This window comes from Phoenix dactylifera, chromosome 1 (genome assembly GCF_051530095.1).
Source record: "Phoenix dactylifera cultivar Ajwa chromosome 1, Ajwa_hap1_PhDact_Kaust_v1.1, whole genome shotgun sequence".
Classification (NCBI taxonomy): domain Eukaryota; kingdom Viridiplantae; phylum Streptophyta; class Magnoliopsida; order Arecales; family Arecaceae; genus Phoenix; species Phoenix dactylifera.
The window spans coordinates 45250039-45266653 of NC_143190.1; the positions used below are offsets into that span (position 1 = coordinate 45250039).

The 16615-nt window shown below is 48.0% G+C and overlaps 1 protein-coding gene across 2 annotated transcripts; it reads right to left on the minus strand.

Moving 5' to 3' along the window:
- Window positions 1-250: 250 nt before the first annotated feature.
- Window positions 251-9477, minus strand: LOC103708149 (Transducin/WD40 repeat-like superfamily protein). 2 transcript variants are annotated; one of them, XM_008792935.4, is made up of 2 exons: window positions 9250-9477; window positions 251-1795 (listed from the first exon to the last, which is right to left on the minus strand). In XM_008792935.4, exon 2 carries the CDS (start codon window positions 1752-1754, stop codon window positions 723-725), a length of 1032 nt encoding a protein of 343 aa, XP_008791157.4. In that variant the 5' UTR covers window positions 1755-1795; window positions 9250-9477; the 3' UTR covers window positions 251-722. The 2 variants fall into 2 exon arrangements, with proteins under 2 accessions (XP_008791157.4, XP_088559289.2); XM_088703163.2 differs by having other exon boundaries at window positions 251-1840; window positions 9250-9471.
- Window positions 9478-16615: the final 7138 nt, after the last annotated feature.

Here is a 16615-nt window from a genome sequence, read left to right on the forward strand (position 1 = left end):
CTCCAAGTTTGCTTCATCACCAAAATGAAATCCAGGAAGGCACAACGCCCTCCTGTTTATAAAATAAATAAATAGTAAAAAGTATGGACGTGCACAGATTTTGTCTCGGGCAGTATAATTCGTCGTAGTTTAAGCATTGGTTTGAGCCATGCAGCCAGTTGCTGTAAAATAATCCCAAGGGGGTCTTCTAGCAATGGGGCAATGATGGATGTATGTATCTTGAAGAAGCTATGGGAAAGAATCGCACATGTAATTGTGAAGAAGCTAATTAATTCAATCAACAGAAGTTCATGGATGAAGCATATCTAATAAATATAACAATACAAGATCTGCATGATTGACATGGAACATGATGGATCCGGAGTGTGATAAGAGTAACGTTAAGTTAATAGCAATTGATGACCCATCAAAGCAATCGTGTCTGCAAAGCAAAAGTTCAACGAAACACGAGAACAAATTTAGCAGTTGCCCTGCTTTGTTTTCAACATCCACTACCATTCTCAGAAGATGAGGTTATATTGTGATTTAGACCAAACAACTGAGCCAACTACAAATAAACCATCAACCCTGCTAATTTCTTTTCACTGCATCATCATCAAACTGTAAGGAAACTGCACCCACTGCTAATTTCTTTTGACTACATCCACCAGCACCTGGTGATTGGTGCATCGACCAAAACTCCTCTGAAGTTCTGCAGCCTACCAAAGCTCGTAGACTCTGATTTAAAGTTCTCCAAGATAGATCTGCTTGTCGCTGCTGCAAGATCCAATAATGGGTTCGGTAGGATGAAACGCAGTCTCATTGACAGATCCATTGTGCCCAGGAAGCTTGTACAAGATTCGGCGTGTTGTCGTGTCCCAGATATAAACCATCCGGTCTGCACTCCCTGCAGTGACCTTGCTTCCATCAGGTGACCAGCTGCATTTCAAGAGGTTCTTCTCAAAGTTGTGCTGGTGCCCAGCAAAAATTTTCACACATCGGTTCTGTGGAGCATAGGGGCGCATATCCCATATACGAAGTGTGCAGTCCATGCCATTAGTCAAGAGATAAGACCCATCAGGACTCAGCTGCATGCCTGTTATCATGTCCCCATGGCCCTGGAGAGTCATGGTTACCTCATTTCTGCGAAGATCCCACACCTTCACATCATTGTCTAACCCACCAGAGAAGATCTTATCCGCTGGATCTGAGAAACCGACAGCTGTGATCTGATACTTGTCCGGAAATGTCTGGACTGCACCCCTCATACGAAGGTCCCAGAGTTTGGCGGTCCCATCATCCGAGCCGCTCACAAGAAGAGGTGGACCCCTGCGTGCGGGGCAGCACGAGTTCACAAAAGATGAGTGCTCCACCATTTTCTTAACTTGCTTTCCTGTCTCAACATCCCATGCTCTAAGAGTCTTGTCAGGGCTTGCAGAGATTATCTGGTTTCCATCGGTGGTCCACTGGAGGTCCAAAACTGCATTCTTGTGTCCTCTCAAGACCATGAAATTTTTGCAGTCCCCATGGACAAACCACAAGAAGATATCTTTGTCATGGGATCCAGATGCTATCACAGTTCCTGCAGGGTTGAACTTCATGGTATATATAGCACTGTGGTGACCTGTGAGCAGCATGATTGGTGACTCAAGACTAGAGGTCCGCTGCTGTCCACGTGGACCTGGAGCTTGAAAAGATTGAGGAACAGTAGTCAATTCATTTCCTGGTCTTGGGCCTGCAACGGCCAAAGCATTTTCACTAGATGCAGCGAGCATCTTGTCCTCTGCGTGATGTATACAAAGCTGGATTGCTTCACCTAGAAATAATATTTTGAAGAGAATAGATTGTGTAAGACAAGCGCCTGATGAAAAGGGATCAAGAATTAGTCAAGTATTCAGGATGACAAAAGGGTGGTCTCGACAACGATAAGCCAATATATGAGAATCACTTTTCATTAACATAGATTTCTACCAACTAGTACATAAATAAAGGGCTTGAGAATAGGAAGTGTTTTTCTCCAACTTGGCTCCAGGGTGAGGTCAGAACATGCTAAGATTACTCATCAAAATGTAAGGTACAGTTACACAGCCAAGCTCCAGGCGAATACAATAAACAAATTCAGCTATACAAACCAGGGAAGAGGAATATGTAAATAGCATAATGCTCAAATCTGTCCTCGGATAGTTCAGTCAAGTTCATTTCATAGTCCTTCATCCATTGGTCAGATAACATGCAAAGATGCAAAAATGATGAGGAATACTCTGATCCTAAAAAGCTGATTACCGATGTTTGCTAATTTTATAGTGATACAGATGTGAACTTCGTAACACCTACAACACAACCATTCCCATACAGTAGTTTATATTCCAAGAAGAAAATTATGTGATGGATATAAACTTGATGTTACAAGCATGACGTAGTCCATGGTAAAATAAGAAATTTGTCAGTAAGACAGTAACAAACATTGTATGCGTCAGGCGTGTGGATATGGATCAGGAGTCCAAGGAAACTAATGCATGCTTGGAGAAGGAGGTAACTAAGTGCATAAATATGTTCCTCCAAGATTTGATTGATATAGCTGTCAAATTTATATTAAGTCTAGAATATTACTTTATTAGCAATATACGCCAACTCATGCAACTATGCAAAATCCACAACCCTTAGTTATCTCCTGCATTTTCTGAAATTTCTAATATCTGTCATGTAACTTAGTTTCTTAACGGGCAACACATATGCATATTAGAAATCAAAAAAAAAATGGTCCTAACAGAGAAAACATGAATCAAAAAGAAATTAAACTGAGAGGTAGCAACAAATGGTAGAGAAGTTGTTCCATCAAACACAAAACCAAGCAACATAGTTTTAGAATTACAAGACACAAATATTAGCCAACCAGAGCATCCCACTCCAGTAGCAGCAGAGAAAGCTTCAGCGATGATTGCTGGAGAATGTCATCAATCTACTATTGTTGACGATGGGATGCATCTGGAAGTTATTTTCAGCTTCAATGCACCATTAACACTAGTAAGTCAAAACTAATTTCCACTTCAATGGTGGGTCGTCAAACTTCACATAAATAGATCTACTTTTGGTGATTGCCTTTCAATTAATCCTCCTTTCTAATATGGAATAAACTACATTCAGTCATCAAATTTTATAATTGAAAAAATCAAGATACATCTTTTCCTATAGTGTCCAAATAAGTTCCAAGAAACCAAATTGATATAAGATTGTCATTTCAAGAAAAGGAGGAAAGAGGATATTGCAAGATGGATGGAGGAAAACAAACCACAGGACTGCATGTCAAACAGCTCAATAAAGGATGTAAAAACACCAACTTACCAAAACCATTCTACAATGCCATCATGTTTATTTCAGTGACTGAACCAATCATGATCAAAATCCTAGACCAGAATCTAAAAGTCAACTGCACATTTTGACTGAAGAATTTAAGAAGTCCTTGTGAAAACAATAAACTAACCATAAATGGAGAAACAGGCCATGACTAAATGGTGAACAACAATCATGTCCATGTGCATACACGGAAAACTTTCGTACGAATAAGCTACATAAAGTAGCAGTTGATTTCAAACTATTCAATTTTCTTATATAAATTTGCGTAGTGCATCTCAGTTTTCGCGCATCAGCTGATTAATCTCCTCTAAAGTTTCAGGACTCTAGAAGTGCTGAGACCTTTATACATGTGCATAACAAAACACTCCAAGACTATTGTGCGGTGACCAACAACCGTCAAAAATTTCTATACATGACAAAATTTGGATTGACCCCTCTAGGATACCAACATTGCGACAACCTATACAGCATCAATTATTCACCTCAAATTACAAGCCTCTACAACCAACTAGCAATTTACTTCAAGTTTTAACTGAAACAAATCAGTTTCAGCTGGAACAGATCTGAAGTATATATGGCTTATTAGCCTTCTTTTTTTGAGTCATTTCTTCATATTTTCAAATGAAAGAGGGAGCTTCTCCACAGTGATCAGCCAGACTTCCCACAAGCACTCTTGTTTGATTTAAGTTGTATTGGGAAGCTTTGGAAACAAAGACCGTCAAGAGTCAGACAAAAGATTTGAAGAATGTGAGTATTGAAAGCCCATTATTCCATTAATTTAAAATGTAGGTAACTTTCTTGATCAGTTGCATGTATAAGTAGTTAACTGTACAAATTAAGCAATATCTTGTGGAACTTATAGATTTCAACATGTTTCACTAAAGAAATAATATAAAAACAATTTATATTATATTTTCTACTTTTGCATAAAAAATCTATACTCTAAAGCATATGGATTTCTTAAATTGTTAAACAAGATAGATAATATCAGGTTCTAAAAGTCCAAAAGTTGGCAGCCAGTTATAAAAAAATTAAGAAAATTACATTTTAAATTTTATTTCTATGCTCTCATAGGAAAGTTTCAAGATTATGAATACATTTTATATTGGATCTACAAAAAGTGGAGCAAATTAAATTGACAAATATTATAGGTGATAGACACTTTTTGATTTGTAATCTTTTATAGAGATAAACTAATCATTAAATGAATAAACATTATTGACAAGACTTCTGTCTATAAACATTTCAAGAGAATATGTGGTTGATAGGGGCTAAGGTTTCACAAAGCAGCTGCTCTAGGCAGGCAATCAAGGTACTGCAAAGTGTTTTAAGTGACATGCAGGTACTTAGACAGGCGCCTATGTGGTTTATATTTAAAAAGTAAATCTCAAATAACAAATGAAAAGGTAGAAAATCAAAAAACAGTTCAGTGGAGGAGAGGAGATATATAGGGCTTAGGCTTATATAGGCTACTTGATACCCACCACGCAGTCATCTAGAAGGATGCCCTAAATGGCTAAACCCTACATAGGGCTGCCGGATGACTGCATTTGCAAATGTAGCTGCATAGTAGACTATTTGAATCAGTGATAGAGGACAATCCAAAATCTCAACAAATTGAAGGCAGAGCTAGTCAATGAGGAAAAACATGACCTTTTATCTAAAAGGCTGACACAAGGATTTCTTCTCAACTTGGTTGAGTGATGAGGACATGCCAACGCTTTGGCATGACGGTAGAAACTAGTCTTCAAAATAGTAGAAGTAGCAGCATATTTAGGCTAAATAAGAAAAATACATAGAACAGATTCAAGACCAACAAATTGATGCAGATAGATCTAAAATGGTCCAAACCTCTGAATGCAAAATGGCTTAACAGTTGCACAGGGACTGCCCAATCTAACTTGAATTACAAATCTGCACTTGTTAACCATGTGAAGCTCTAGGTACTTAATGATGATTCTTTTGATAAGTCGGTTTGACAGAACAAAACAGAATGGAAATTGCAAATGCCTAATCTAACATGAACTACAAATCTGCACTTGTTAACCATGTAAGGCTCTATGTACTTAATGATGATTCTTTTGATAAGTTGGTTTGAAAGAACAAAACAGAATGAAAATTGCAAACTAGTGTGGACAATGAGAGGAGAACTAAAAATGGATCAAGTTAGATGAATGGAGAATGAGCAGAGGTGATTTTGGCAAAAATACATGGGAAGCATATGTTTTGGCCTATTATCATGTTCAGCATGATATCCTAAAAGATGATTGTATAGGGAATGACCGTTCATTTTGATTTAAGGCATGTCTAAAATTTGAATTCTACTTTTCCTTTCCATCTCCCAGTTAAATCCTGAAATAGACAGTTATCATACCTTCGCAAGGTGGATAAAGATCAAGCAAAAAAGGAATTATGTTTAAGTCAGACTAGCAGATTATTGGCCAGGATTGACCCTGTTATCTTTGTACAAAACAAAAGCCTCCTGGATGGACATTGTAAGGCCATATAACCACAAAGTTTATTTTTCAGTTATCCAGAACATTCTTCTCACTTATGAACACATAGTGGTTCTAACTAGCAGCCTGGCTTGAGCTGTTTTTGGGTTCACATCAAGAGTCCTTAGTTTAAATATGGGTGACATTGCAATTTAACCAATGGATATGACAACTCTTTTCCTAATATCCCTAGACACCTCCACTAACCAATATCTGCTCCCGCCTCAGTGGTCCTCCCATCCACCAACCCTCTCCATGCAGCACCGCCACCCCTCCAACTTTTCCCCAACCTTTGGTGGAGGAGGAGGAGGATTGCCATAGCAAAGAGGTAAACCTAGTTTTGGCCTCTCCTAAGAGATCACCAAGCCACCTATGGTCCCTTTTCGGCAGCTTCCTCCCACTTGGCACTAGGCTAGGTTTAGGTGATGCATCAACAAAGATATCCTAGAGTTTCAGAGATTAAGCTTCTAATAGGTGAGAAATCAATTGGCATTTTTTAGCAAATTCTATCTTTCTCAATATGTGCAAGTTACATGAATTGCTAACCAAACAGTTTAAATGATTGAATCACTCAGGTCAGCAATTCAAACAGATATACTGAAAATTTGGGTTTTAACTTGACCCAATCCATGATAGCTAGTGGCTGACAGGCCAAATGGGTCAACTTAATCAACCTATTCATGTTTTAAAATACTCGATTAGCCACGTGTTATTTAGCAATCAACTTATAGTTTATTTCAAGTAATATATTGCTGTCAAACAATTTTGCATTATAAGAAGAGTATAATGGGAATGGATTATATGTGCTCTAGGTAATTGACGCTAGACAGTACTACTGCTGTCCAGTCACCACTAACTAGGCCCATGTTGGAATTGATTGTTGACACAAATTTGCTAAAATTTAAGTAGAGGACTGAAGAGTTCAAAAGAAGCATGTCCAAAGTGTTATTCTTTCCCTCAAAATACACAAATATGATCAAAATATGAAGAACCTTAGATGAAGAGAACATGTTATGTTGGGGAAGGACGTTTTTCAAGACATCAAAATCCACTCATCTGTTACTAATGAATTGCAAGGTAAATGCAAAACCACTTTAGAGTATAATTGTCAAGCAAGGATTGCAGCGCTGGAACTGGAACCCGGACCGGTTGTTCGGTGGCATAGATCGGTACGCCCCCGTGCCGTTGCATGCTGGGTTTGTACCGACACAGTAGAGGGTGTGGGGGAGAACGGGAGAGAAAAAAAGAGAGGAAAAGAAGGGAGACAGAGGGGGGGAGAAGGAGAAGATCGGCGAAGGCTGGCGGAGTGCATCCTGACATGGCAGAGAGGGCGAAGGAGAGGGAGAACGAGAGAGAGAAAAAGAGAGAGGGGGAGGGAAGGAGAGCGAAGGAAGGGAGGCAGAGAGGAGTGTGGTGGACGTCCGATGGAGGCCAACGGAGGCTCAGGGAACCGCGTGGAGGGGCGGAGGAGGGGCTCCGCCTCCGATTCTCCTGTTTCGATCCCTCCCCTCTACAGATCGAAATAGGGGAACCGGAGGCAGAGCCCCTCCTCCGCCCCTCCACGCGGCTCCCTGACCCTCCATTGGCCTCCCCTCTACATTGTTCTGTGGCCCTCCGCCAACATACCCCTCTCTCTCTCTCTTTTCCTCTCTTTCTTTCTCCCTCTCTCCCTCCGTCATCGGTTTCTCATTTTGGTTGCCTGAATCGTCTCGGTCTGCTATCAGTACGGCTCAGGATGCCCCAAATCTGGCGGTTCGAGACGGTTCCGCCATCTATGTTGTCAAGCATTACATGCCCAACTTGGCAAGGAAGCTCCTTAACTAAAGAAAAACATTTGCCAGCAACCTCATCAAACTAGTTGTGTAGCTTAACATTGCAATATTTAGTGATGAGTAAGTGTGCATGCAGCAAGATAAGGCCGGTGTCTTTATCTACCACAAAGATGGCTTTGTCATGGGCGGTGAATTGAGTATGAAGTAGGCAATGACTGGACTATTTTACTTGTAATAGACATCAAAATAAAGTAGATTAGATTTTCTAGGGGAATGGCCAAAAGCTTTTTTCCTGTTCTCTTGGTCAAAGCAAGATGGATTGGTGACTTAGATCCAAATTCATTCCAAGTCGTCTCCTATTTAATTGACGAATAAAGGTAATCATTCATTTGATCCAACTAATCTTCTAATTTCATCCAATTTGTTGGCTGTGGCAATTGTCAAACCTCTTTTTTAGTTGGGACAACCATTTTATCCACCTACTATTTTCTTCCAACTCCGACTTACTTATGGATGAGCTCCTTTTTGGATGAAGTAAACCCGAGGATATTCTCTCTTTTTTTTTACATAGTTCTTGATACAAATCCTTATTTTTTTTATCTTCTTGTAGACCCATGGCAAAATTTTTTGGTTGCGCAAACTAAAAGGAACAAAAAAAAATTCAAACTTTTTTCTTGTACTATACTGAAAACCGGAGGTTATTTGTATTCCTCGGAAACCCCCGCCCACATCACCATTCAATATTTCTTGTCCCACTATTGGCCAAACTACTTGGGCACTGGGTCCAATATGAGTAGGATCACCTAGCCATGCTTCATAATGAGGTTTCCTTTGTTAAAGATGCTCTTTCCATCAGTATAAGTTCCTGTAGCTAAGTCAATTTTCAGTCTTAAGAAAAGGAATCTAGAATTTCCTTGTGAAAAAGATTCGCATGGCTTTGGAGAATCAAATCAAGTCATCCAGCTCTATCAAAGCCAAATAGGGTTTGTTTTAAAGAGACTGTGCTTGCTATCATTCAAAACTCCAATTGTGCCAAAGAGCAGATTGATAACTAGTCTTGGCTACCTATAAACCAACATCATGGAATAGAGAAAAGGTAAGGGATCTTTTAACATATCTTATCTTGGTTATGTTAATTCAAGTCTTTTATGTATGCAAATATAGAGTTTGATGTTTCACTTGAGTAGTCGCATACATTAAAAAGTGCAAGCATCAAGGAAGCAAAGAAAAGGCATTAAGCAAGTTGCCCTACAAATATTTGTATCTAAAATCTAGTCATAGCAGCTAGCATAAAACCAACCCATTTATCATTGCTACCAGCCATAACATAGTAGTTTCATCCAATACTGGCTAATTGTTGTAACTGCCCACAAAACATTCTTTTGGTTCAGTGGACCAACACACCCGTAGATAATCACCAAATTATTTCACTCCAGGCAAAAATTTAACATGGTAGTTTACTAGTTTTCATCATGAAATTCCAGAGTTATTTTATAGGGCTTCATCTCCTCCAAAGAGATTCCAAGAGGAGGAGGAGCAACCTGTTAGTGTGAGGAGAAAAAGGGACGTGAAGATAGGGGAAAGGGAAAAGGGGAAGTAAGGGAAGGCAGAGAGAGAGAGAGAGGAGGGAGGAAAGAGAGGGGGGGTACCAAAGACAAAAGCTGATGGAAACGGGTTGGTCCACAGGGCTGGAAGCTCGCCGGTCGCCGGTCGTCTGTCGGCTGTCGGGGGTCGGCCGGCGGTCGGGGGTCGGCAATTGGCGGCCGAAGCGCGGACGTCGGCGGCGAGGGATGGAGAGAGGGGAACTAGCTAGGGCACAAAGACTCGGAGACAGAACGAGAAGAACCAACCGACATACAGACTCGGGCGCTGGGTTCATTTTTTGACCAGCTACCCATATATTCTAAACCCGAATCCGGGGGCAGAGGCGAGGAGGGAAAAAAAAAAAAAGAAGAAGCATGAATACCTCCTTAATATCAAATTTTGTAGGAATATCATTCCAAAATTAATATATATGTATATATATATATATATATCTTCGTAAAATACTTATTTTACTATCCTATTATTTATATATATATATATATATATATATATATATATATATATATATATATATATATATATATATATATATATATATATATATATATATATATATATATGTTGCTGGTGGTCCAAACCGAGAACGATTGACACGACGGTGTGAACGGGGTTCCGCCTGAGTTGTCTTGGTTGGTGCTGGTTGCGCTCCACCTTCCGCCAAGGAACCTGCAAACAAGCCTTGCACCACCACCAGGGTGGTGATGGCCCTCCGACGGTCAAGTCAGAGGAGATTGGAGGAGGAGAGATGATAATCACAAGTGGGAGAGAGTGCTCTGGGAGGTATTGCTTACCCCCCCCTTCTCCCCCCAGCCGCATATATACCTGGCTGGGAGGTCTCTCAGGGGGGTTTGTCGTCGTGGGGCACGATAGAATGGCCACTGACATGGCCGTTACGGGGCGTCGTGGAGCAGCGCTGGGTACGGTCATGGCAGGGCGTAGTGGAGCTCCGCTTTGTACGGTTGATACAGGAGATCGTGGGCAGCATCGGGTACAGCCGTTGCAGGGAGTAGTGGAGCAGGAGGCCGCGGCGTGCCTCTGGAGAATAGCCTGTCGTTATCAAAAGATCTCCGACTCGGGGTCGGAATGCTGGATCATAGGGCAGCCGACCCGGGGTCGGGCTGCGAAGCCGAGGAGGTCCGACTCGGGGTCGGAGTGCTGGATCATAGGGCGGCCGACCCGGGGTCGGGCTGCGGAGCCGAGGAGGTCCGACTCGGGGTCGGAGTGCTGGATCATAGGGCAGCCGACCCGGGGTCGGGCTGCGGAGCCGAGGAGGTCCGACTCGGGGTCGGAGTGCTGGATCATAGGGCAGCTGTAGCTTTCCTGGATACGCGTGCCGATCACGTGGGGCATGGCGGCTCAATTCCCCCATAACAGTAGCCCCCCACTTCCGAGCCTGGAACCAGAAGGGGAACAGGTGAAGGGAGTGATGTTTCGAGATTGCCGCCATCCTTCGGAGAGGCGCGCGCGCTTCAAGCTTCCCGCCTTCTTTATGGCGTATGGCGGTTGCTGCTGACCTGGCAACCTGAGGATTTCGGCGGACATCCTTCCTTAATGGTGTCGATTCGCCTTTGGGGTGCGAGCGACCCTTCGGCGGCCAGGCGTCTTCTGGCGTCATCGAGGTGTCACTTGCCCTTTCGCCTATTTAATCGGGGGCCCTCCCCCGTCCGTCTTCTTCTTTACGGACATTTTCGAGTTTCTCCTTTGCGCTACCATTGTTGCCGCCGAAACGTTCGCTTGCTTTTCCTTTGACGCTCTCGGAGCCGTTCTTCCTCCTCTTCAAGTGAGTTTCCCACTCTTCTACTTTGAGCTCTTCATACTTTTTCTTTTTGTATTAGTGCACCCCAGTCGTTCCGGCCTTTCCCTCCTTCTTGACCCCGTCCTGACCGTAGATTGGCCATTAGGGATGGGCGAAGTGGGAGCAGATAGCATCAAGTCAAAACTGGTCGCCGAGGACTTAGACGGATTTGTGGCTCGGTACCACCTTCCCGAGGCCTGCAATGTCACGCTCCCAGGGCCTGAGGAGAGGATGTCTCATCCTCCTCGAGGGAAGATCGCCATCAATGAGGGCATCCTCCAGGCCGGGTTCCGCTTTCCCCCTTCAGACCTAGTCTTACAGGTGCTCCGGGGTTTAGGAATGGCACCGACGCAACTGGTGCCGAACTCGTGGCGTGCTCTGACGGTCTTCCAGGTTCTCTGTCGCTTGCATGCGATTCCCGCCACCTTGAACGTTTTCTGGGAGCTCTACGGCCTGAGCGGCCACCCCCAGGACAAAGGGTGGTGGTGCTTCGCAGCGCGGCGAGGGTGCGGCCTTGTCAAGGAGGGTCCTACCTCCATTCACCACTGGAAGGAGCGCTTCTTTTTCGTTGATGCAGACCCCTCCTGGGAAATCAGGGCAATCTGGGGGACGCCGGTGAAGTCCCCAATTGGCCTGTCGAAGTTGTCGAGGGAGGAATCCGAGGGCGTCGCCGCCTTGAAGGGGTTGGTCGCCGAGGGCCAGCTTCCCCCGGTGGGCCGCCTTATTTCTGAGGATACCTTGGTGAACGTCGGTTTGAGCTCGGTCCCCACCGACCGTGAGTCCGCCATCGTTTCTTTAGCTCTTTTCTTCTCTTTCGTTCCTTCTTCCTTTCGGTTTCTCAGTCCCTGACCATCCCGTCCTTCTTGCAGAGGTCGACGACGTCATGCGGTCGGTGAAGTCGAAGGCTGTTGGTAGGGCGTCCCTGCTGGAAGCAGTCCGGAGGAGGAAACGAGCTCTTCCGAGCGGGGCCCCACCGGCGAAGAAGTCCTGTAAGGAGATACCTCCGATGCCGACCGACGAGTCCGGGCCCACCGGTCAGGGAGATGTCGTGGGCACCGACCGGCAGCTGACGCTGTATCAGCCCTCCGGTGGTAAGGTTGCCGCTACTCCGGAGATGCCACCTGAGCCTGCTCAAGACGGACGGGTCGGACGTGATCGGTCCCCGACCCGGCCTTCGACTCGGTCGGCTCCTGATGACTCGAGGAGGGACGCGCCGAGGCCCCGGCCGAGCGGGACCCTATCAATTCCTGGGGCGACCCCCGCCCCGAGCGCGATCAGCCGGACTCTTCCCCAGGCGATGGATAAGGGTAAGGCTGCAGAACCACCATCCGGCTCCGGGGAGAAATCGGGGTCTGCCTTCACTACCGATGGCGCCCGAAATCTCATCGAAACAGTGTTGCTGGAGAAGGACCGTCGGCGGGTCCGGGAGTTGGATGTCTCTGACGTTGGGGCCGCCAGCTGCGTCTGTCTCATGTCGGTGAGTGTTCTTCTGGCCGTCTTTCACCATTTATTGGCTCTGTTGTTCTCCGCCTGACTCCCTTATTTTTCCTATTTCTTAGCTCGCCCAGTACATGATCCGTCTGGAGGAGTGCTACAAGGAACAGGCGGGGCTTTTGGCGAAGGCCGAGGACCGGCTGAAAGCAATGGAAGAGGGAGGCCGGGCTGCGGCAGGCAGGACGACCGGGGACCTCGAGGCGAGGTCCGGGAGGCCGAAGAGCGGGCACTCGGCTTCGCCGCCCTGGAGGAGCAACTGTCAGAGGCTCGGGAGCAACTCAAAGCCGCCTCGGGCCTCGAAAGCAGGGTCAAGAAGGCGGAGGAACGGGCTGAAAAGCAGTCCCGGAAGATCGCGGACTATCGAGAGCGGTGGGAGAAGGCCCAGCGGTCTGCCGACAACGCCTGCGACCGAATCCGCTCTTTTGAAGCCAAACTAGGCGAACTGGAGTCGGCCCTGGAGAAGTCATGCACGGACGTCCAAGAGCTCCGTTCGCGCCTGAAGGAAGCCGAGGCCGCTCGGGTTGCTACCGAGGCGAAGCATAAAGAGGCTCAGGCTGATCTGCTGAGGGTCTCCTCTGAGGCCGAAGGCCGGATTGTGGCGAAGGTCTTGGAGGCCAAGGCTCAGATTATGGAGCGAGCTGAGGCGGAGCTGGCCGAGAAGAGGGCGGAAATCGGGCGTCAGGCGGTAGAGGCTTATCGCCAGTCCGCCGAGTTCGCCCATGATATGTCGGAGGCAGTGCGGACCTATCGCCAGTCTGACGAGTTTGTCCATGACGCGTCGGACGCGGGGGCCGAAGCCTTCACCTTGGGCTTTGAGGAGGGCCTGGCAAGGGTGTCGGCTAAGTATCCCGAAGTTGACCTGAGCGAGATCTCCCTCCTGGACTCCTCTCCGGCGCCATCGCCTGCTGGTTCTCCTGCTGCTTCCCTACCTCCCGCGGACGAGCCCGGCGTTCCCGACCCGGGAGTTCCTCCAAGCTGACCTCTTGTACCTTTCATTGTCTTTTTTATTTTTGTATGTCGGCGTTTTGCCCAATTGTATGGGCCTCGGCCCTGAAAATTAATGCACGTTGAATATTTCTTCATCTCGCCCTCGTCCTCTTTTTTTTTTTTTTTTTTTTTTAGCTCTTGGTTGCTTCTTGCTGACTTTTGATTCCCGAAGTTCTTCCGGCGCTAGGCCAGGCATCCGAGGGTTAAACCTCAGGAAACTCTTCCGGCGCTAAGCCAGGCATCCGAGGGTTAGGCCTCAGGAAACTCTTCCGGCGCTGAGCCAGGCATCCGAGGGTTAGGCCTCAGGAAACTCTTCCGGCGCTAGGCCAGGCATCCGAGGGTTAGGCCTCAGGAAACTCTTCCGGCGCTAGGCCAGGCATCCGAGGGTTAGGCCTCAGGAAATTCTTCCGGCGCTAAGCCAGGCATCCGAGGGTTAGGCCTCAGGAAATTCTTCCGGCGCTAAGCCAGGCATCCGAGGGTTAGGCCTCAGGAAACTCTTCCGGCGCTGAGCCAGGCATCCGAGGGTTAGGCCTCAGGAAACTCTTCCGGCGCTGAGCCAGGCATCCGAGGGTTAGGCCTCAGGAAACTCTTCCGGCGCTAGGCCAGGCATCCGAGGGTTAGGCCTCAGGAAACTCTTCCGGCGCTACGCCAGGCATCCGAGGGTTAGGCCTCAGGAAATTCTTCCGGCGCTAAGCCAGGCATCCGAGGGTTAGGCCTCAGGAAATTCTTCCGGCGCTAGGCCAGGCATCCGAGGGTTGAGCCTCGGGAGATTCCACTCGTTGGTCGGCCTAGGCTGGCGCAAGCCGAGGCGACCGGTCGGGGCTTCCGGCTAGTCTGCTCCCGGGATGATCATCGGGTTAGCCAGGCATCCGAGGGCCGAGCCTCGGGAGATTCCACTCGTTGGTCGGCCTAGGCTGGCGCAAGCCGAGGCGACCGGTCGGGGCTTCCGGCTAGTCTGCTCCCGGGATGATCATCGGGTTAGCCAGGCATCTGAGGGTTGTCAAGCCTCAGGGAAATTCCACTCGTTGGTCGGCCTAGGCTGGCGCAAGCCGAGGCGACCGGTCGGGGCTTCCGGCTAGTCTGCTCCCGGGATGATCATCGGGTTAGCCAGGCATCTGAGGGTTGTCAAGCCTCAGGGAAATTCCACTCGTTGGTCGGCCTAGGCTGGCGCAAGCCGAGGCGACCGGTCGGGGCTTCCGGCTAGTCTGCTCCCGGGATGATCATCGGGTTAGCCAGGCATCCGAGGGCCGAGCCTCGGGAGATTCCACTCGTTGGTCGGCCTAGGCTGGCGCAAGCCGAGGCGACCGGTCGGGGCTTCCGGCTAGTCTGCTCCCGGGATGATCATCGGGTTAGCCAGGCATCTGAGGGTTGTCAAGCCTCAGGGAAATTCCGCTCGTTGGTCGGCCAAGGCTGGCGCAAGCCGAGGCGACCGGTCGGGGCTTCCGGCTAGTCTGCTCCCGGGATGATCATCGGGTTAGCCAGGCATCCGAGGGCCGAGCCTCAGGAAAATTCCGCTCGTTGGTCGGCCTAGGCTGGCGCAAGCCGAGGCGACCGGTCGGGGCTTCCGGCTAGTCTGCTCCCGGGATGATCATCGGGTTAGCCAGGCATCCGAGGGCCGAGCCTCGGGACATTCCACTCGTTGGTCGGCCACTTGTCGCTCGCCGCCCATCGGGGTTTCTCTGTGCCCAGCCGCGACCGTGTTTCTCCTCTCCTCCAAGCGTTGCCTGGGGGGAACACGAGAAGGGTATTAAACGCTAATTAATGCGTTACCTGGGAAATCGGATCGCCAGTTGCTGCTGGTGAGGAGTGTTAGTTGAGCGGCCGCGATACGCGGGTTCTTCGAGGAGGATGCGGCCTGGGCGCGAGCGGAGACACGCGGACCTAGGGGTATACGTCACCCGGATCGTCCTGCACAAAGAATGCGATTTAAGGAGAATGACGCTTAGGAAATCGCGGGGAGATACGCCTCGGGAGCCGGAACGGCTCCGGATTCAGTGCGCCTGCATTTATTGGAGCCACCCGTATCGGAACTACCAGGGGGCCGCAGCTTGGCTATAAATACAGGTGCAGGTACGATGGAATTTGCCAAGCCGGAGCTGCAGGTTGCCATGGATCGCGGACCTCCTCCTTGGCATATGACTGAGAGACTCCTGTCGAAGGAAAGGGGAGGCGCTCCCCTTACAACTTCAGCCAACTAGCCGTTTCATCTGGGATCAACAAGGAGAGTCTCCCCGGCGGAACTCCGCTCTAGGCGTTTCATCCGGGATCACATCTCCCCTCCTTGAAGTTCAGCCTCCCGGTTGAGCTCTGCGCCGGACGCTCAATCCGGGACCGCGCCTCCATATACTCTTCCCCCTTGAATCCCTTCTCTTCCCTACCACTGGGGAAGATGGGAATATCCTTTGGAGGCGGCGTTCCCCTGGGGGCAGCGGGAGCTTCTTCTGCGGCGGCTCCTCCTCTTTTTGGTGAGGTGCTGGATGGCGCCTCCGGTTAGAAGCACCCACTTCTGGTGGGACTGCAGCCGCCCTGGGTTGAGGGTTTGGGTCCCCACCTCTTCTTTACTTTCTTTACTCCCTAATTCCCCTCTGGGAATTCCTTGTAATCACACGAGCACGCCACTGTAACCAGAAATTATTGAAATGAAAAGTATTGCACCTTTTTAAATTGTCTTTCTGGCCTTGTTGTTCTACTGGTAATACATCCGCAGGTTAGCGGAATTCCAGCCCCTTGGAATTTCTCGGCCATCTAGGGCTTCCAACTGGTAGGAGCCAGGTCGGTTTACCCAACGAACTTTATACGGGCCTTCCCAATTTGGCGCTAGCTTCCCACCTTCCGTAGGTTGAGATGCCTTAGCTCGCCTCAGCACCAGATCTCCAATTCTGAAAAGGTTCGGTCGGACTTTGGAGTTGTAATATCGGGCCACCCTCTGCTGATACATTGCCATCCGTACCTGAGCCATTTCCCTTGCCTCTTCCAAGAGATCCAAGTTCCCTCGGAGTTGCTCTGAATTGGCCTCGGGTCGGTGCGCGGCCACCCGAGGCGAGGGGAGTCCGAGCTCCACGGGGGCAACGGCTTCCGTGCCATAGGTTAGGCTGAAAGGCGTCTCTCCAGTAGGAGTCCGTTGTGTGGTCCGA

What these genes read in the sequence shown, in the direction of transcription:
- LOC103708149 (XM_008792935.4), bottom strand. Translation starts at nt 1,754, where the DNA reads ATGCTCGCTGCATCTAGTGAAAATGCTTTGGCCGTTGCAGGCCCAAGA.